Source organism: Pleurodeles waltl, chromosome 3_1, assembly GCF_031143425.1.
Source record: "Pleurodeles waltl isolate 20211129_DDA chromosome 3_1, aPleWal1.hap1.20221129, whole genome shotgun sequence".
NCBI classification, from domain to species: domain Eukaryota; kingdom Metazoa; phylum Chordata; class Amphibia; order Caudata; family Salamandridae; genus Pleurodeles; species Pleurodeles waltl.
The window spans coordinates 1990520453-1990542106 of record NC_090440.1 but is presented as its reverse complement, the minus strand read 5'-3'; the positions used below and the strand labels follow the sequence as shown (position 1 = coordinate 1990542106).

At 42.4% G+C, this 21654-nt stretch overlaps 1 protein-coding gene across 1 annotated transcript in view; it reads right to left on the bottom strand.

The window, feature by feature from the left end:
* The window catches only part of PPM1E (protein phosphatase, Mg2+/Mn2+ dependent 1E), a 725707-nt gene that overhangs the window by 341671 nt on the left and 362382 nt on the right, over positions 1–21654 (bottom strand). Inside the window, exon 2 of the mRNA XM_069226399.1 lies at positions 8591–8709. Coding sequence (XP_069082500.1) covers positions 8591–8709 — 119 coding nt within the window. The remainder of the gene's footprint in view (positions 1–8590; positions 8710–21654) is intronic.

Sequence of the window (21654 nt, the reverse complement as noted above, 5' to 3'; positions counted from 1 at the left end):
TTCCAAACACATTTGCTAGTTTACACTTTGAATTTGCAATTAGAAAGATAGTAATAACAAAAGTGAGTGTGAAATCGAAAAGTGATAGGAAGTGGATTTTTTAATTTGGTAATTGGTGACTAATTTGGAAAATTAATATAATAAAACATGTTTTTTCTAGTTTTCACTAGAGGTTTATGTGTTTGGCAGTCACTTTTTTGACACTTTTCAATGTCTTTCACAGATGTAAACCATGAGGATTTAACAAGATGGCAACACTACTAATCAAACAAATGAAAGTAAACCAATTTAAAAGAAGTTAAAGATTTTCAATCACATGTGCTTTTTCCTATTCCCAAATAATGTGCGCCCATCTGATACATTGTTGTAGGATTGTAAACTGGGCTGAAAATTTTAAATACATGTGGATCAATTGTATTTTTTAACACTTTCCTAACTGCAGACTTCTAATTTCCTCAATGTCTTTCTTTTTACTGAATAAAGTAGAACTGGAATGTATGCTACAGTTCTCTAGTAGATGTGCTTAGCCTTTGCTGCACAGATAATGCAGTACAAAAGGCGTGACACTGCCAGCGTACCATCTTGTAGAACATACACTGACTCCTGCAAATCCAACAGAGTGAAGCTAGACCACACCTTAGTAGTAGAACACATTGATTACAACAATATCATGTACAATGGTATCCGTATGAAACTTACTGACAAACTGCAGAGTGTGCAAAATAAGTCTGTTAGATTTAGTCTCAGTCAACAAGCCCTCGTGAAACTGGCAATCGCACCTCACTCATAAAGGGTAATGTTAGATGAATACCTTAGAGGCATGGTTAGACTTTAAGGGGAAGATTTAAAATCTAAGAGCCCCTAACACCTCCTTGCGCCACACCAGTGTAATTTTGTTTTACGCTAATGTGGCCCAACAAGGACACAATCACGGCACCAAATTTTACAAAGTGGCACAATGCATGCATTCCACAAATTTGTAACCCTCTGTGCTACATTATGCATGTGCCAGGCATAATGTATGCAAAGGTGGCGTTAACCTGTTAGGGAAGCTGAAAAAATGGGGCAAAGAAATCTAAGAGATTTCTCTGCATCATTTTTTTCGGCACTTTTAGCGCCTCCTTGAAGCAGGTGTTAAAAGGAGGCACACCATTGTTTACAATGAGCCTCAATGGGCTTTGCAGGATTAGTGTCAACAATTTTTATGCTAATCCTGCACAGTTCCGAACTAGCATAAAAAATTCTGACGCTAGTCTCTAACTATTGCCATGGTGCGCCATATCTTAAACACATGGTGGCGTTAGAGGGGGCGCTAAGGGGCGCAAGAAATGTGGTGCTGCACTGAGTGCAGTGTTACTTTTCATAAATCTGGCCCTAAATACCTTTCTCTGTGTCGACATCATATGCTGTTTTAGTGCTCCGAAGAGACGAAAGGGTGACAAAGTAGCACTTTACAAAACTATGCAAATAAATAAACAGCACATACATAATTTCTGCTGACATATCAAGTAATGTACTGGCTAAGCTATGCTCTAGAGCTTAACACAAAACTATTTTGAGGTAATCCTGAATTGATGCTTCGCCATAGGTTTGCTGGACGCAGCCCTCACTACATTACTTTCTGACACAGTGAAAAGGATGATGCATTTTTATATTTGTAACCAAAGAAATCCCTGAAATGCACACTCCTGATCCTGGAGCAAAAGAACAGTGACCAAGTACATTGTACCAAAGTGTATATTATGTCAATATACTATGCAGAATAGCTTCTTTGTACACAATTTTAATCACGGCCAACTTTTGGGGCAGAGCGAGCTGTGCGACCGCTCCGGCGCTGACCTCAGGGGGGCGCTGTGTTTAGCAATAACTTCAGAAACTTGCGATTTAAAAGCACCTGCTGAAAAGTTCCCTGTGCGTTTAGCCTTCAAGAAACAATTAAAATGTCTAGATGCCTCTTGCGATTAATGTTCCTGATAGAGAGAGAGATGGGAGTTTTGCCTAGTGGCAGCTTTGACTCAACATAAAGTAGCATAGAGGGGTAATATGCCTGCAGCAAAAAAAAGAACTACGGGGCATATTTAGGAAAAGTGGCACTGCACACAGTGCAGCTCCCCTTTTCTTGCACCCTTTAGCGCCCCCTAATGCCACCATGTGTGCGTCATATTTAAAATACGCCACACCATGGCGGTAGTTAAGGGACTAGTGTCAGAATGTTTTACGCTAGTCAAGCACTTTGCAGGATTACCATACAAAATATTGATGCTAATCTTGCAAAGCACCCAGAGGCCCATTGTAACCAATGGAAGCCTCCTTTTAATGCCTGCTCTAAAAGTGGCGGAAAAAAATTACGCAAAGAAATGTGACAGATTTCTTTGCGTCATTCTTTTGGCCCACACTAATGAGGGATGCCCCCTTTGCATATATTATGCCTGGCAAAGACATAATGTAACGCAAAGGGTTGCAAAGTGGCAAAATGCATGCATTGCGCCTCTTTGTAAATATGGTGCCGCGATTTTGGCCTTCCAACGCCACATTAATGTAAAAAACTGACACTAATGTGGCGTTAGAATGGCACTAGGGGCTCCTAAATATGCCCCATGGCAGTGCTTAATTTGTGCTTGTTGTTTCCGGTGCGGAGCACCGACACTTATTTTTGACTGCCGGCGCTTATTTTGCTGCCTCAAGCATTTACTGCGAGAAAAAGACACATGTTAGAAAGACGGAAGAAGAGAAAAACGAAAAAGTGCCACAATGGGAAAAAGTAGAAATCCGCAAGAGTGAGCTGAAGGGTCAGGGAGTGGGTTTAAATGGATTGAAGAGGCCCGAGATGGCTTTAGGATTATGCTGCCTCTGTTTTGTGTGTTCGCGTATTTAATTGCAGCAGGCGCGTGTTTAAGAGGAGGGCTTTGGTCACCGGCACCTTTTTATTTACAAATTAAGCACTGCCCTATGGGGCATATTTGAAAAAAGTGGTGCTGCACAGAGTGCTGCACCACTTTTCTTGCATCCCCTCGTGCCCCCCCCCCAATGCCACCATGTGTGCGTCATATTTAAAATACGGTGCATAAAGGCAGTAGCTAAGGGACTAGCATCAGACTTTTTTAAGCTTTTCCGGTGTGTTGCAGGATTAGCATCAAAAATGTTGATGCTAATCTTGCAAAGCACCCACAGGCCCATTGCAACCAATGGAAGCCTCCTTTCAATGCCTGCTCTGAGCAGGCGTTAAAAGTGCCAGAAAAAAATTACGCAATGAAATCTGTCAGAATTCTTTGCGCTATTTTTTTGCCCCGCCCCCCCAAAAGGTGGATGCCCCCTTTGCATACATTATGCCTGGTGCAGGCATAATGTAGCGCAAAGGGATACAAAGTGGCGAAATGCATGCATTGCACCTCTTTGTAAATATGGTGCCGCGATTTTGGCCTTCCAACGCCACATTAATGTAAAAAACTGACACTAATGTGGCGTTAGAATGGCACTAGGGGCTCCTAAATATGCCCCATGGCAGTGCTTAATTTGTGCTTGTTGTTTCCGGTGTGGAGCACCGACACTTATTTTTGACAGCCGGCGCTTATTTTGCTGCCTCAAGCATTTACTGCGAGAAAAAGACACATGTTAGAAAGACGGAGGAAGAGAAAAACGAAAAAGTGCCACAATGGGAAAAAGTAGAAATCCGCAAGAGTGAGCTGAAGGGTCAGGGAGTGCCTGTAAATGGATTGAAGAGGCCCGAGATGGCTTTAGGGTTATGCTGCCTCTGTTTTCCATGTTCACGCATTTAATTGCAGCAGCTGCGTGTTTAAGAGGAGGGCTTTGGGCACCAGCACCTTTTTATTTACAAATAAGCACTGCCCTATGGGGCATATTTGAAAAAAGTGGCACTGCACACAGTGCTGCACCACTTTTCTTGCGTCTCCTAGCGCTCCCCCCTAATGCCACCAAGTGTGCGTCATATTTAAAATACGGCGCATAATGGCAGTAGCTAAGGGACTAGCGTCAGACTTTTTTAAGCTTTTCCGGTGTGTTGCAGGATTAGCATAAAAAATGTTGACGCTAATCTTGCAAAGCACCCAGAGGCTCCTTGTAACCAATGGAAGCCTCCTTTTAATGACTGCTCTGAGCAGGCGTTAAAAGTGCCGGAAACAAATGACACAATGAAATCTGTCAAATTTCTTTGCGCCTTTTTTTTGCCCCGCCCCCCCTTACAGGGGGGTGCCCCCTTTGCATACATTATGCCTGACACAGGCATAATGCAGTGCAAAGCAATACAAAGTTGCGCAATGCATGCATTGCGCCACTTTGTAAATATGTCACAGGGTTTTTGGCCTTCTAATGCCACATTAGCATAAAAAGATGACGCTAATGTAGCGTTAGAATAGCGCCAGGGGCTCTTAAATATGCCCCTATATTTTAAGTGGCTAGCTGAGTGGATTAGTAAAGCCAGCCTTTACAAGTGCTTTAAAACGCATGAATGTGTGTGAAAGGGGAGCGATGGAGAGATGAGGGGCACATTTGCCGAGTGGTAGTGAGCGAAACCGAGGAGATCATGGGATGGGGGCGCCAAAATAAACTGTCGCACAGGGCACCACCAGTCCTAAAACCAGCCCTGATTCCGATCACCATCAAGGGTATTGCACTCCTTAACGTTTACTCAGTTATGTATTTCATTTGACCTTATGGAAGACATTTCTCGTAGAAATGTCATGCCGCTAATTGCTAAATCCATTGATAAACTTAATCTTAGGTACAGATAAATGATTTTGTGTTCTGTGAAATTCTTATATGTACTACATAATAAAAATGACATACAGTAAAACAATAAGTACACATAGCACATGCTTCTTTTTAGGGTCGAGCCTGTGTTGCATGCGCTCGCGCATGCGTTTCGCAGGGAGACTCTTTTGTATTTATAAAAGGGCTTGGAGCCCTGTCAACTTCACATCAGTGTTTTTTATTGGTTGGTGGGCTTCTCTGATAAAATCTGCTTGCTTTCATAAGTCGAAGGCACGCATATGGCATGCCTTTTCCGGTGGCTAGCCCTCCTCCAGCGCAGCGACCAAGTACAGAAAACATGCGAGGCTCGCTGTTTTCCATCGGGCTCGTGGACTTTTTTTTCTCTAATTTACGAGACCGATCTCGCTTGGCAGAAGTCGAGCGCTTTACGTACTTGATTTCACTTTTTCGGGTTATGTGCATAAATGCACTTTTGCCCGATAGGTGAAAAGTCAGGTTAGGAGTTTACAACGCGATCAGCTCTAACATGAGCAAACGCGAGACCCGATGCATTGTAAATGCTTGTTGGATTTGGATGAAGACAGGAAGTTCAGTCTTGAAAGCCATTTAAGGGCTTCTATCAACATACTTCAAATTTGAAAACAAACGTGGAAAAGTGACAGTGTGAGTTTGTAGCTTAATATACTAATTAAACTGATTCTGAATATCTCTCACAGATGTCCCCTAGTGTTCCAATGAACTTAGCCTAAGTCATCAACTTACACATAGTAACTCACTGCAAAACATCTTGGGATGCAGATTAGGGATTTGACGTTTTTTGCCATAGGCTTTAGGCCACAAACTTTGCATGACAGAGCTTTCTTGCTTTACTTTGGATCTTCACTTTATAATTTACAAGGCCATCACTCCACACTATAGGGCATATTTCTGAGACGTGGCGCAGCCCGGCCACTGCGCCAAAATTGGCAGCACCACGTTGTGTCACTTATAAAACACAGAGATGCACCATACTTACTAGAATACAGCGCATCCCTGTGTTATCCCCTGTGCCAGCACTCAATTTGGCTGCTAAGCGCCAATGTAGCCACCCTTGTGCCATGGTGCAAGGATGGCTGCACTATGGGGGAGATTGTGTTTGAGCAGGAATGGATACCTTCCTGCACAAAAACAATTCAGCACACATAGAAAGAGCAAAAAACGAGGTGAAATGAAAGCATTTCTCCTTGTTTCACCATGGTAACGCCCCCCTAGGGTGGCATTAGATTTTTACGCTGCCTCTGGTTTACTAAATCTCGTAAATCTGGGGCAGCTTCAAACTGCAATGGGTGTTGCTGTGGAATGTCCACAGCAACCCACATTGCACGTCCCTTCCACGCAAAGTGCTGCATGAGAAGGGGCCGTATTTACAAGATGGCATTAACGCCACCTTGTAAATACGGTGCAGTGCACAGCGCCACCAGAGCGTCAAAAAAGTGGCACTCTGGTGGCACTAAGGGCTTGTAAATATGCCCCTATTTTTAGTTCCTGCAACACTGCAATCAGTAATGCAGCATGCAGGACCTCAAGTAATTAGCACAACTTCACATGACACAACCACATCAGAATGCTACAAATAGGCCAGGCTCCTGACAAAATAGAAAATGTGCAGAAAGCTCAAATAAACTGCATAAGACCACAGCATTCTCTTAGGTTCTAACGGTGTGGCATCCTCTTTACTCACCAAAACACCGCTCATCGTTCACACATTATGGTGCATATTTATACTTTTTTGCGCCGTTTTAGCGCCATTTATTTTTACTCTAAAACAGAGCAAACTTAACTCCATATTTATATTTTGACGCTAGACCCATTTAGCGTCATAATATATGTACAAGGCCCTTCACAACATCGGACCGGCCTACCTGAATCATCGCATCTCTTTCCATAACCCCACCAGACCCCTTTGATCCTCCCAGCAGGCACTAGCCACCTTTTCACGTATGCAGAAAACCACCGCCGAAGGAAGATCTTTTATCTACCCCGCAGCCAAGAGCTGGAACAACCTACCCATGCACCTTAGACAAAGCCCATCACTCACCATCTTCAGGGAGAACCTCAAGACATGGCTCTTCGAATGAGGCACAGACCCACCACCAGAGCCTTGAGACACTCACAGGTGCGAAGTTGTGCTTTATAAAAACTGATTGATTGAGTTATTGTCATATTGTGGATACGGCAAACTACCTTGGGCTAATTAGATGCAAAGTAGACATTCCCGTCCACAATATCACGTTAACTAACTACCGCCTTATTTATATTCTGGTGCAAAAATGGCGCGCACGGAGTAGACGGGCCCACAGAGGCCCTCCTCAATCCCCAGGAACACCCCCACCCACACTAGAGGGATGAAAGAGGACACCATCCTGGGTAAGAATAGGTAATATATTTTTTTTTTGTGCCATTGGGAGCCCCTTAATTGGGGCCCCCTGTCTGGCATTGGGTAGTAGGACCCCTGGGCTGGCCACTGGGGTGGTGGGCATGACTCCTGTCTTTAATAAGACAGGAGTCAATTTTAAGTGGTAGTTCGTTAGGCTGGTTAGCAACATTTTATTGCTGCTGACCAACCTAGCGTAATTTCTGACCCACTAACGCCTTTCCCCCTCCTGCCATTCCCCGCAGGCTAGCGTCTTTTCTTTAGACAGTAGCCTGTCCTTTGTGCCACAGTGAGCCATGCATTAAATATGTCAGCCGGCTGGCGCAAGGGAATGGCGCTAGCAGGCGCTATGGATTTTGACGGCCACCGTGTTAGCACAGTTTTGCATCAAAATCCATAAATATGGCCCTAAGTATATGGTACAGTCACACTCAGAATCTACCTTCACATGCCCCAAGCACTTCTGTGGTAGAAAATATTATCACATTGGTCAACTATTGACCTCTTGTGCTCGGGTTATTCTAGTTATTGACAGTCCAAAGGCATTTTTGTAGTATCAAATGTACTGCTGTATATTACGCCGTCGACTCCTTTTAAAGAGTCAGTGATAAGCAAGCGTCATTTTCACTGAGGATGCAATTTAGGAAGGGAGAATTCAAAAAATCAGGAGGGTATCCCTTACTTACAGACACAAGGATGAATTGAAAACGTCTGTTGAACATTTGCATCTGAATCTGACCCTCTCCCAATCCATTCATGTGTTTAACTTTCTGTCTTACTTGAGCATGCCTCTATGAATGATCACAATCACTTACAATGTGGTCCTGGACAGTAATAAGAGCAGTGGCGCATATCCTTACAGCAGAACAATGACACGGCGAATCCACGACAAAGGATAAAAGCATCTATGACTCGAGAGTTTAAAGAAGTTTGGTGATCGGTTAATATTTTTCGTGAAAATGACTTTTAGGATACATAAATGCCAAATAATGCAAATCTAAGGCATATAAAACTTGTCTTGTTCGACTCAAATTCGCCCGAGTTGGCATGTTTTCACGTGCATGACACTCCTTTAAGCCGTTTGAACATACAGCACAGAACCTAGAATACTACCATATTTAGTTTTGTTATTATAAATTGTATTTATTTTCTTTTTTCACATTGGTGCATGTAAGAGTTTTTTACTGCAGTCGAATCAGATACTTCAAATGTTTGTAGAATCAGGATACAATCCGTAAAAATGTACACATTCATCTATTCATTAACTGTGTGATTTCATGAAAACAGATAATAAACCTTAATAAGTATTGAATCTATTTCTAGGCCACGCGTCCTACACATCCAAACGCCTTGTTTATAACTGAATGGGTGTGAAGGGTTTGTGAATGACCTGTGTCGGGAGAAACACTGGGACTGAGATTTAGGCCTAGAGCCAGTCCATGTACTTACGCATGACGCCTTCTGTGCCATCCACTCGCTTTGGCAAATAGTGCACCGAGAGGTCACTCTGAAGGATTTCGTCTGCTGTCGCCCGAGCCAATGCTGACGCCAGGAATGAAGGGCAATTACTGTAAAGATAATAAAAACAAGAAAGGCATTTGTTGTTGGTGCGGAGATCTCTTTTGCGGGACAGATAATCAGCGACAGATTAAAAACCTGGAAATCTGGTTGGTGAAATTTAAACCAAAATTGACTTAATCTGATTATTTCCATTTGGAGCGATGATAATTTTGATCTTAATTTAACCAATAGACTTTTTGAAGGCTTGCTTAAGAACCACAGCCACTGACTTCAGCAAGTTCGCACTGTGACTGCTGGTCACTGGCAACCACATATGCACCTTGTAAGCCGCCTTCCCCAAGCTTTACTTACAGTGCAGGGCAGGACTCAAAGTTATATTGGAATTTGGTTTCCATGATATCACAAAGCACCATGCCATCTAATTAATATACAACATGCCATGGATGTTGAAGTCAAACTCCGTCTCCCTTTGACACATTTAAGACCACACTCAATGCCAAATTACAGGTTTAGAAAAAACGAAGAAAACATTAGTCTAAATATGAATTCTCTTTTCTACACACTTAAAAGTGGTATTTTTTTCTGGCATACGATACATCATTTATTCTTAGTTTTTCAGTTTAAGTGGTAAATAATCTTGCTAAGTCTTGAGTGCCTATTATACATGCTGATACGCACCCACGTTACTTGAAAACTACACACCTTTTTATCGTCTCCACCTCTTATTTTTGAATAATCCATTTTCACAAGCCGCTTATGACGATATTGTAAAATAAACACAGTGATTTTAACGACCAGGTCTCTGACAAAATCACAATCTTTTACAATAGCACAACACAGGAAAAAGATCTGTAAACAATGATGCGGTCAAACTATTTGTTCAGTATTTCGGAAACAAAAGTATAAAAGAGGACTTGTTCATGATGTTTGGTTCTGCACCCAGTATAAGGGACAGCCATTATCAGTACGAATCTCCTGCAAAAGACCATGAGTGGCCATGATTTTTTCCAGCCGTGGAATAACTTGGGCTGCAGTAACAGAGTCAATAATTTCCACCTCTGGATATTTCGAAAAATCATCTATCACAACAAAGGTGTGACGACCATCTGGCAAACTGCCAAAATCAGCACTTGCTCTGAACCAGGGAACAGGAGGAATGGGCTCGGTAATAATTGGTGGAGGTCGTTCACCAGGACCAACAGCCTGACACATCATACACTGCTGTACCACCCGCTCCACATGATCATCCAGTACCGGGAACCACACTTTACTTCTCAATCTGGTCTTAGTCTTCACCATGCCTTGATGGGAGGCATGGGCCAGGTCCACAACCGACTGTTGCAATGCCATAGGTATGACAAGCCTGTGTCCTCTCAACAAACATCCATCAGGTGACATAACCAGTTCATGTCGAAGTTTATGTAATGAGGACAACTTGGTACGTGCTGCAGCTGTCTGAAGAGCCAAATTCCTCAAAAGGGAATGCCACTTTCCGGATGCCACAGCTGATATCACCAACTGTAAGCACTCATCCTCCTTCGTGGCTAATCGAATGTCATCAAGAGACATAGGCAGTGGGCGAGACCGTTCCACGATCAAACGTACATATTCCTCAACATCCTCGGCGTCTGCAACCTCACGAGACATAACAGGTCTGGCATGTCGCGACAGATAGTCAGCACAATTCAAACTACCAGGACGAAATACCACCAAGAAATTATAATCTTGTAATTGCAAAATCCACTTCTCAATACGTGGTGGTGGCTTAGATGAGGATCCATTAAACAACGGAATCAAAGGTTTATGATCAGTATACACAACAAATGGCTGACCATACAAATATAGATGAAAATGTCTACAGCCCCAATGTACAGCAATGCCCTCTTTTTCAATCTGTGAATAGCGTTGCTCAGTTTCTGTTAAAGCTCTACTGGCATATGCCACAGGAGCCCATTCCCAATCCGCCTGAAAAACTACAGTTTTTCTTACTTCTCCTCATGAATGCGGCCATTTTGACTAACTTTGCTCACCATTACATTATACTTTTTTGAATATTTGACTTTCTTTTTTGCGCAAGCCTGGTTATTTATTTTTTGCTGTTTCGTTAACATATTTTTGGAGTTCCTGTGTCACTTGCTTCCTTATTGAAGGCTTTTTATTTTTATATGGGCAAACTAAAGAAAACAAAATCTCTGTTGCATCAGTCCTCCTCAGCTGACAAACTTTTGCACTTTTTACAATTGGACACTTCTGCTGCAGCGTCTTCTTCTTCTTCCATATCAAAGATGTCTTCATCTTCTTCTTCGCCTAAAGTTCCTCAGAATATTTCTACATCCACTCATAACAGGGTCAAACAAGACCCACCTTCACCAGTAAAATCTCCCTCGCCGATTTCTCTTGAACTTGTGCTTGACGAAATACGTGCATTGTGTCCTTTTATCGAAGAAATTAATTGTCGGATAAAAAATCTTGATTCTAAGTGGTCTCAAATGGAAGTGAGACTCTCTGCTTTGGAACAAAGAGTCAACGACGTGCAGGATGAAACACATAAAATTATTAGTTTGGAGAAGGAAGTGGCAATCTTGAAGACTCTTACAGATGATTTGGAAAACAGAAATAGGCGCAATAATCTTCGCCTTTATGGATTACCGGAGGGTCTTGAAGGGAGTGACCCAATTTCATTTTTTACCTCATTCTTTCCACAGTTGGTGGGTCTACCATCTTCTACAGTATTGAACATCCAAAGAGCGCACTGCATTGGTCATCGTTCTCCGCATTCCTCCACATCTAAACCAAGAGGCGTGATTATTTTCTTTCTTGAATTTACTGATTTATTGTGAATTCTTAACGCTGAGAAAGCCAAAAAACAAATTTCTTGGGAGGGAAGTAAAATCTTCATTTTACAGGATGTGTCCAAAGCTACAGCAGACAGAAGGAAAGAGTTTTTGGATCTTCGTCCACAGCTTCGTGACTTGGGAGCTCGTGTTGGATTATTCCATCCGTGTCTGTTGAAAGTGACATATCAAAACAAGACCACTTCATTTACCTCTCCTGCAGTTCTTTGTGATTTTCTACGACTACACTCTACAATTTCTATGGAAACAGCTGGTCCTTCTACACGTTGACTATATACGTTTCTTAATTTATTATGCCCTTTCACTATTATTGCGATAGAGATGATGGTCCTTCATATGCAGTTTATAAGTATACTATATTGACATGACTACAGACCCTTTTTTGTTAATGTATTGTTTTCTTTTCACAGGTTCCTGGTGCTCTATAATCACAATTTTTGCTTGTAACCTTTGTCTGTTGATGCGTTCCGTTCCCTTGCTGTGCCGTCTTCAATCTGTGCTGTCACCACCCCTCCCCTATTGTTCATTCATTTCAGGTATGTTTTTGCAGTCGTCTTTATTTGACATGTACTGTCTCTTCTTTTTTTCATGACTACTTTCCATCCTTTTTCCTGCTGTTTTCCCTTTACTCTTCTCTCCTTTTTTTTTCTGTTTTCTTTTTCCTTATATGCATTTTCAGTTATTTATGGTACAAGGCCTTTCGTGTATATATATGGTTATGTGACGTAAATTCAGGATTGTTTCTTGGAATGTCAAAGGTTTTATTAATCCAATCAAAAGGCAGAGAATTTTATCCCACTTATCTAAATATAATCCAGACTTGGTTCTTCTACAGGAGACCCATTTGACGGACTCTGAAGCTCTGAAACTTAAAAAAGGCTGGGTGAGCAATGTTTTTACTTCACCTTCGTCTACAAAGAAAAATGGTGTAATTGTGCTTTGCCATAAAAAATTATCAGTTAATGTTATTTCGCAACACTCAGATTCTGATGGTAGGTGGCTCTTTGTGAGGCTCAGTATTAGGGGGATTACAATGACTATTGGTAATATTTATGGTCCAAATAATTCAGATTATCTTTTCTGGCCCAATATTATTAAACAATGTTTGGAGTATAATGATGATTTTCTTCTTATTGGAGGGGATTGCAATCACATTCTTGATCCCTTTATAGATAGGCAATCTGTGATAAAAAAATTCTCCCCATAAAATGCATAAACAATTTAAGGCATTTTTTCTCACAATGTAATTTAATTGACTCATGGAGAACTTGTAATCCTGATAATAGGGATTTTTCGTTTTATTCTCCACCACATGGCTCCTTATCTAGACCTGACCATATTTTTGTTTCTAAATCATTATCCCAAAATCTTATTAACTCCTCCATTGAACCTATGGTAATATCTGATCATGCCCCAGTCATTACAGATTTTGACTTGTTCCCGGTGCATCCCAAGTCCAATAGTTGGCGATTTAATAATTCTTTATTACTTGACACCAAATTTTCCACAAATAAATCTTTCAATGCCCAGCATCAAGCACTGCTTCTCAAAATTAAACGCTTAGAACATCAGTATTATTCTTCCTCCTCCAATTTTAATATACAAGAACTTATTCAGGCAAAACTGTAAATTAACAAAATCTCAACAGATAATGCTTCCTCTTTTCTTCTAAGTAGTAGTGATTGTTATTATGGAGGTCGAAATAGAGCGGGGAAGCTTCTGGCTAATTATTTAAAAGTTTGAAAGCAACGCCATAATGTGAAGTCTATAGTTTCAGATACTGGTGAGTCCCTTTTTAAGGATGAAGATATTTTAGCTGAATTTGTTAATTATTACCAGACACTTTATACTCCTGAGTCAGTGCCGACCCCCTTACAGATTGATGATTATTTAAAGAATATTCCAAACCCTCATAAGACACTGATTGATGCTACTTCACTTGAAGCAGATATTTCTTTGTTAGAAACTTTTAAAGCCCTTTAATCTCTAAAAAAAGGGAAAACTCCTGGTCCTGATGGATTTACAGTGGAATTTGTTTTACATTTTTCTGACCTGTTACTTCCTAAACATTTTAAACTTTTCCAATTCTTCATGGGTTCTGGTTTTACAGGGGGCACATTTCAGGAAGCTTCGATTTGCCTAATTCCAAAGGACGGTAAGGATCATACTTTCTGTAAAGATTTTTAGACCAATCTCTCTTCTCAATACAGATTATAAAATCTTTGCTAAATTATTAGCCCTACGTCTTGATACCCTTTTACCTGCGCTGAAAAGTAAGGAACAAACGGGTTTTGTCAAAGGTAGGCTTGCTTCTGACAATTCTAGAACATTCTTTAATGTACTCAGCAAAGCTCCCGCTGTGTCGTATTCTTTAGCGGCAATTTCCATAGATGCTGAGAAAGCGTTTGACCGGTTAGACTGGTCTTTTCTATTAAAAGCTTTAGCCTGGCATGGTTTGGGGCCTCATTTCATTTCATTTATCTCTTTGCTTTATCAATCTCCAATGGCTTTGATATTGGTAAATGGGAAATTGTCTAGATATTTTGTATTACGTCTAGGTGTACGTCAAGGGTGTCTGCTCTCTTCACTCCTATTTATTCTAGCTCTCGAGCCCTTTCTATCCAGTATTAGAAATAACATTAAAATTGAAGGTTTCCAGTATGGCGAGAAACATTTAAAATTAACGGCGTATGCAGATGATATACTTTTATATATCTCAAACCCTGAGCTCTCGATTCCGTCTCTACTTCGGGAAATTGTGGATTTTTCCTTGATTTCAGGTTATAAGATAAATTCAGATAAAACTGAAATCCTCCCTCTAACAAAATTTTGTTTTAAAGCATCGTTTGATATCACTGGTTTTCACTGGAATTCTTCTAAGATTAAATATTTAGGTATTTGGTTCACTTCATCCATTAAAAAGTCCATTGAAGTAAATATTTCAGAGGCTTTAGAGAAAGTTGATAGATCGATTCTGTCTTGGAATCCCTTATTTTTATCTTGGTGGGGTCGTATTGACTCCATTAAAATGATGAATTCTCCTAACATATTATATATCCTATCCATGATTCCGCTTCCTTTACCTGGTACCTTTTTTACACAATTGGACTCCAAATTGTCTAAATTCCTCTGGAACAATAAGAAATCTAGAATTTCTCTTAGTCATCTTCGCCAATCTAAAGAGGAGGGAGGAGTCAATTTTCCTGATTTTAGATTGTATCACAAATCCTTTTGTTTGTGTCAAGCTTCTAGGTGGGTCTCCCTGTCAGGATCTAGGTTTACTCCATTATGGTTGGATTTTGAGGGGCATATTTATACTCTGTTTGTGCCGGAATTGCGTCGTTTTTTTTAACGCAAATCCGACGCAAAGCTAACTCCATATTTATACTTTGGCGTTAGACCCGTCTAGCGCCAAAGATCTTGGAGTTTGCGTCATTTTTTAGCGTGGACACCTACCTTGCGTTAATGATATGCAAGGTAGGCGTTCCCGTCTACAAAATGACTCCAAGGCATGTGCGCCTTATTTAAACTCCCGTGCAAAAATGGTGCACGGGAGTGGGCGGGTAAAAAAAAATGACGTCCAGCCGCTTTCGCGTCATTTTTTAACGCCTGGTCAGGGCAGGCGTTAAGGGACCTGTGGGCTCGGAAGGAGCCCAGAGGTGCCCTCCCATGCCCCCAGGGACACCCCCTGCTACCCTTGCCCACCCCAGGAGGACGCCCAAGGATGGAGGGACCCATCCCAGGGAACTTAAGGTAAGTTCAGGTAAGTATTTTTATTTTTATTTTTTTGTGGCATAGGGGGGCCTGATTTGTGCCCCCCTACATGCCACTATGCCCAATGACCAAGCCCAGGGGACATAAGTCCCCTGGGCATGGTCATTGGGCAAGGGGGCATGACTCCTGTCTGTGCTAAGACAGGAGTCATTTCAATGGGGGTTGGGAGTAAAAAAAAATGGCGCAAATCGGGTAGAGGCCAATATTTAGCCTCAGACCTGACTTGCCCCATTTTTTGACGCCCAAGCTCCATTTTCCCCTACGCCGGCGCTGCCTGGTGTGGGTCATTTTTTTTGACGCACACCAGTCAGCTGCGCCGGCTAACGTCATTCCATAAATAAGGCGCCCGCATGGTGCTTTGGAATGGCGTTAGCCGGCGTTAACATTTTTGACGCACAACTGCGTTGGCGCAGTTGTGCGTCAAAAAGTATAAATATGGCCCTGAGTGTTCTTTTCTTTTGCCTTTTTCCCCTAGTGAGGTGGTATCCTTTTCCTATAATATTTCACTTATCTCCTCTCTGCTTCTTAAACATACTTGCTCTCTTCTGCGCTCTCACTATTTACCTCCATCGGTTTCTCATTCCTCTTTTCTGAATTCCCCTATTTGGCATAATTGTCTTATCACTATTAATAAAAAACCCTTATTTTGGAAATCCTGGCGACAAAGAAATATAGTTTGGGTCAAGGATTTATTCTACAATAATACTCCACTTTCTTTTTCACAATTCCAACTTCTATTTCATTGTCCTAATTCATTTATGCCTAAATATCTTCTTCTTATTAATATTATTCTTGATGTACTTTTTTCCTTGCTTTCCCCTTCCCTTTCTTCAGAATTAGTCTTTTCTTTGTCCTCCTTTCTTATCTCATATCCTAATGTATCAAATATCTATAAACTTTTTCAGTCTCCTGTTTTGATGCGTCCTAAATCTAAAATTGAATCTCAATGGGAATTGGATTTGGGATGTACCTGGACTGTTTCCTTTTGGAATAAGGTGTGGCATCGATCTTATAAATTATCCAGATCAGCTTCTACCACACAGTCACTTTTCTTTCTTTATCACAGACTTTATTTTACCCCTTCTACTATAGCAACATTTTCTGTATCCTCCACTCCAAGTTTCTGTTCCTGCGATAGCTCAAATGGAGATCTTATGCATATCCTTTTTGAATGTCCTCCTACTGTCTCTTTTTAGAGAAAGGTTTGGTGTCAGCTTACCTGCATTTTTCATTTGCAATCCCAATTATCTCCACTGATGCTTTTTTAGGTAGTCTCTCTGCTGACATTGTTTCAGATGATGATAATTTAAAATTGTTGGATCTCATGTAAGCTTTGGGCTTTCAACAAATTACTCTCAATTGGAAAAATTCATCCAATATTTCCTATAAAGCTTGGTGGAATAATGTTTGTCACTACCATAGACTAGATATTGCTTTTACCTCTTTATGCTGCCCTTCCATAAATAGAGATTTGTATTGGTTACCTTTGACTGATGCTGTTGCTTGTAATTCTACTAATTGCACATTATCTAAGAATTTTAAGCCACCATGAATTCTTTATTTTTCTGTTCTTGAGTGAATTTTAATTAAGCTTACATTTATGATTTTTTTAATATGACTTTTTTTCTTTTATTTAACTGTTGAAGATCCAATGCATTTTTCGCACTGTAAATGGTCTTGTTCCGTTTTCAATGTTTCTTCCCCTTTTTATACTTTAAAATGTTAAACAGCTTTTACAATTCCTTTTAAAATTATATAATTAGCGTTATGACAGATATCTTGTATTGTTAGTATATAACCCATATATATTTTGATTTTAATAAAGCTGATTTACCTTTTAAAAAATCTGGTAACGTTACAATCCCATTCCTATCCTTGAAAGGGATTTTGTCATGGGTGAGAAAGAAGTTTGTGAAACAAACACACACACACACACCCACCCTCTACTATTTGCACTTAGGTGGAGAACTAGGGCCCATATTTATACTTTTTGACGCTAAACTGCGCTAACGCAGTTTAGCGTCAAAAAGTTTTGCGCCGTCTAACGCCATTCTGAAGCGCCATGCGGGCGCCGTATTTATGGAATGGCGTTAGACGGCGCAATCAGACCGGCGCTGCCTGGTTTGCGTGGGAAAAAACCACGTAGACCAGACAGCGCCGGCGTAGGGGGAAAATGGCGTATGGGCGTCTTAAAATGGGGCAAGTCAGGTTACGTCGAAAAAATCGTCTTAACCCGACTTGCGCCATTTATTTTCGACGCCCATCCCCCATCAACATGACTCCTATCATTGTAAAGATAGGAGTCATGCCCCCTTGCCCAATGGCCATGCCCAGGGGACTTCTGTCCCCTGGGCATGGTCATTGGGCATAGTGGCATGTAGGGGGGCACAAATCAGGCCCCCCTATGCCAAAAAAAATTATTAAAAAAAATAAAAAAAATACTTACCTGAACTTACCTGAATGTCCCTGGGGTGGGTCCCTCCAGCCTTGGGTGTCCTCCTGGGGTGGGCAAGGGTGGCAGGGGGGGTCCCTGGGGGCAGGGGAGGGCACTGTGGGCTCATTTTGAGCCCACTTGTCCTTTAACGCCATGCCTGACCCAGGCGTTAAAAAGCGGCGCAAATGCGCCGTTTTTAGCCACGCCCACTCCCGGGCGTCTCTTTTGCCCGGGAGTATAAATACCACGTAAAGGCCTGGGAGTCATTTTTTAGACGGGAACGCCTCCCTTGCATATCATTAATGCAAGGAAGGGGTTCACGCTAAAAAATGACGCACATTCCGGGAACTTTGGCGCTATTCGCCTCTAACGCCATAGTATAAATATGGCGTTAGTTTGCGTTAGTTTAGCGTCGAATTTGCGTCGAAAAAAACGACGCAAATTCGGCGCAAACGGAGTATAAATACGGCCCTAGGTTTGGGAACAGGGGTGTCAGCACACAAGTGGGGAACAAAACTGTGGGTGAGCTAACATCTGTCGAAGGACAAGGACTCTGCCTGGTCATAGAACACTTGAGCACAGGCTCAGCAGTGCCTCATGGCACCCCAGCATTTTTTGAAAGAGTGAGTCAAGAAGAGATCAGCAGAAAGGGGACCACCTTCTGCAGTCAAAGTCCACATTGAATGAAATCAGGTGCTAAAATCTTGCTCCTGCAGCATACATTGGAAAGGAATTCACTGGTGCAGGGCCCTGTCCATAATGCCTACACTTTCAACAACAAACCCGAAAGAGGGAGAGAAAACAGTTTTGTCTTTGGGTAAACATAAAGAAGGAGAGGGCAAGGCCATCACAACCAGAGTGCTCGTAGGACTCCTTGCCCCAGTCCCCATTCCTTTACAGAGCCCCGCGGCCTTCAGTGGAGAATGCATTCATTATCATAAAGAGAACTCTGAACTATGCGGAGGGCAAACATTTTATTCCACTGGGCCAGCAACTAGGTGGAGCCATACTGTAAAAAAAGCCTTTAAACGTCTCCCATTGCCTTCTTCTAACATAACACACTTTTCTTGAGTTAGATTTCGGAACCAAGCACCTCAGGATGAAGGCAGAAAGGCATAAATAGCCCAAGGGAATGGGCAAATGGAACTACAGGTGCTTTTCTGGGTTCCTGTTCCCTTTGTCTTGACAGAGCCATCACCAATCTAGGCCAGTGAGAATTTCTTTGCTTTAACTTCGACTCCTCGCACAGCAGTACTAGTGGTGTGTGTATTAGTGTGGTAGAGTGGGATGCAATGAGGAAAGGAGACTCTGGCCCTCATTACGACCCTGGCGGTATAGAACCGCCAGGGCCGCGGCACGCGGGAGCACCGCCGACAGGCCGGCGGTGCCCCGCGGGGCATTCTGACCGCGGCGGCTTAGCCGCGGTCAGAGAAGGGAAACCGGCGGTCTCCCGCCGGTTTCCCGCTGCCCCCAAGGAATCCTCCAAGCCGGCGCAGCTTGCTGCGCCGGCTTGGGGATTCCGACTCCCCCTCCTGCCATCCAGTTCCTGGCGGTTCTCCCGCCGGGAACCGGATGGCGGGAGGGGGAGTCGCGGGGCCCCTGGGGGCCCCTGCAGTGCCCATGCCAACGGCATGGGCACTGCAGGGGCCCCCGTAAGAGGGCCCCAAAATGTATTTCACTGTCTGCATAGCAGACAGTGAAATACGCGACGGGTGCAGTAGCACCCGTCGCACCTTCCCACTCCGCCGGCTCGATTACGAGCCGGCTTCATGGTGGGAAGGTCGTTTTCCCCTGGGCTGGCGGGCGGCCTTTCGGCGGCCGCCCGCCAGCCCAGGGGAAAACTCTGAATACCCACCGCGGTCTTCCGACCGCGGTGCGGTATTCACGACGCGCAACTTTGGCGGGCGGCCTCTGCCGCCCGCCAAAGTTGTAATGAGGGCCTCTGTGTGTTAGTGTCTGAGATACAGTGAGTTTCTGTCTGTAGAGCATACACTGCTGCTGTAAGCGTGAGTCGTGCTTGTGTACGCCTCTATGGGTGGTCCACTCCTGATGACTTGTGTTAGTTTCCATGTGAGTCAAATGTGTTCTGCAACATTATTTCTGTGCAAAAGGGGATGCGGCTGCACTGTTTCTGCTAATGCAGTGCATGTTCGTCTTGTGTGAGAGAAGTGTGCTATGCTGCAGTCTGCTTTGTTCTGTGTAGGGTATGCAAGTCTGTCTGCTACTCCTCATAGTGCAAACATTTTAAAGGTCTTGGGTTGTCCAATGATAAGATACTAACCAAGCCCTGCTTTTCGTTTACGCTCTTATACTAATGTGGGCGCTATCGCTCTAATAATCTGCATGCTAGTCATAGCACCCACAGTGGGGTATAGACATTAGAACAAATCACAGTTCAAAATTATAAACCATCATATATTTCCACTATTTTAGCACTACCCCATTATATTAATAATATATTGCCCCTTCTGACCTAACGTCATTAGAGGTTTCAGAACAAACCAGTAACATAAACAATGAAAATGCTCATAAATTAATCCAATACTCGTTAATGTGAGTAGGAAGGGCATTGAAAAGTACATAAAGGCTTCCTCCAGAGTTCTTGAGGCCAACACGCCATACAAAATAAATAGCGCACATTTAGCTGCAGGCGGTGACAAAGAAAAACATAAATGCACAATGAATATAATGAAACAACAGCTATTTTACTTCAAAGGGAATGAAGGCCTAGGTAGCACAGGCCAAAAAAATACAGTTCTACACATCATGATAATTTTGTTTCAATTGCAAATGACTCACATTAATAAGCACATATAATTCTAATTAGAACTAACTTGTACACTAGTCCTGCGTTTAAAAATGGCATATCAATACTACAAGTTCCAGAATGAAAGTAAAGTCCAATACCAGATCATTTAATCATGTCTGACATAAATTTATTCTGGGTTGAAAGAAGCTTGTTTACCTACTGCCAGGCCCATACTTGGGTGTATATGTTAACATTGTACTATTGCTTCCACTGATTTACTTGACATGCCTGTGTCCTTGATGCGTTGCAGCTGTTTCACTTTCTTTCCTTGTTAATGGAAGAAACCATGCATTTCTGCTGCTAGTTTGTACTAGGTCTGAGTAAGGGATGCTTGCTCTGGAGATTTCCTTTTTGCAATCTTCATTTCTTCTCGAGCGTGAACAGAAGATTGTTCTGACGCTTCCCATGTCGGATCATGTCTATCTGAGGGAACCATGTATTCCTCTTGCCTGTGTATTATTTGCTGATGTGCTGTGCCTGTTCTGTCTGTTAGGGACGCTTGCAAGGTTGTTTTTATGTAGCACCTGCTCGGTGTGTGAGGAATCACTTGCACTGCATCTGCTGTACTTGCTCTGTAACTGAGGACGCTTGCCCTACCATGCCCTACTGTGATCGAGTTACACCTTGGATGAGGACAAAGGCCGTATCCGTGCTTCTAATATTTGACACAGGCTAGCAGGGCTATTGTAAACGCTTCTTGCAAGACTGGGAGAAGGACTCAAAGACTTATTTGTCTATGACGCCTCAGCAGACTATCTCCCTTCCTCCTCCAAGTTGTATTTAGCGGAGATATATAGAAAAGAGTTATTATAACCCTGCTTAGAATGCTCAGCTTAATATGCTATGGGGAACACTACTGTACCTAGAAGGGAGTGTGTGAGCTGGAGAAATCATAATACCGAAGGAGCACATTTTTTTTTCTTGCTCTCCCCACTAAAGACTAAGGGCCATATTTATACTCCGTTTGCGCCGAAATTGCGTCGTTTTTTTTGACGCAATTTCGACGCAAAACTAACGCCAACTAACGCCATATTTATACTATGGCGTTAGAGGCGAATAGCGCCAAAGTTCCCGGAATGTGCGTCATTTTTTAGCGTGAACCCCTTCCTTGCGTTAATGA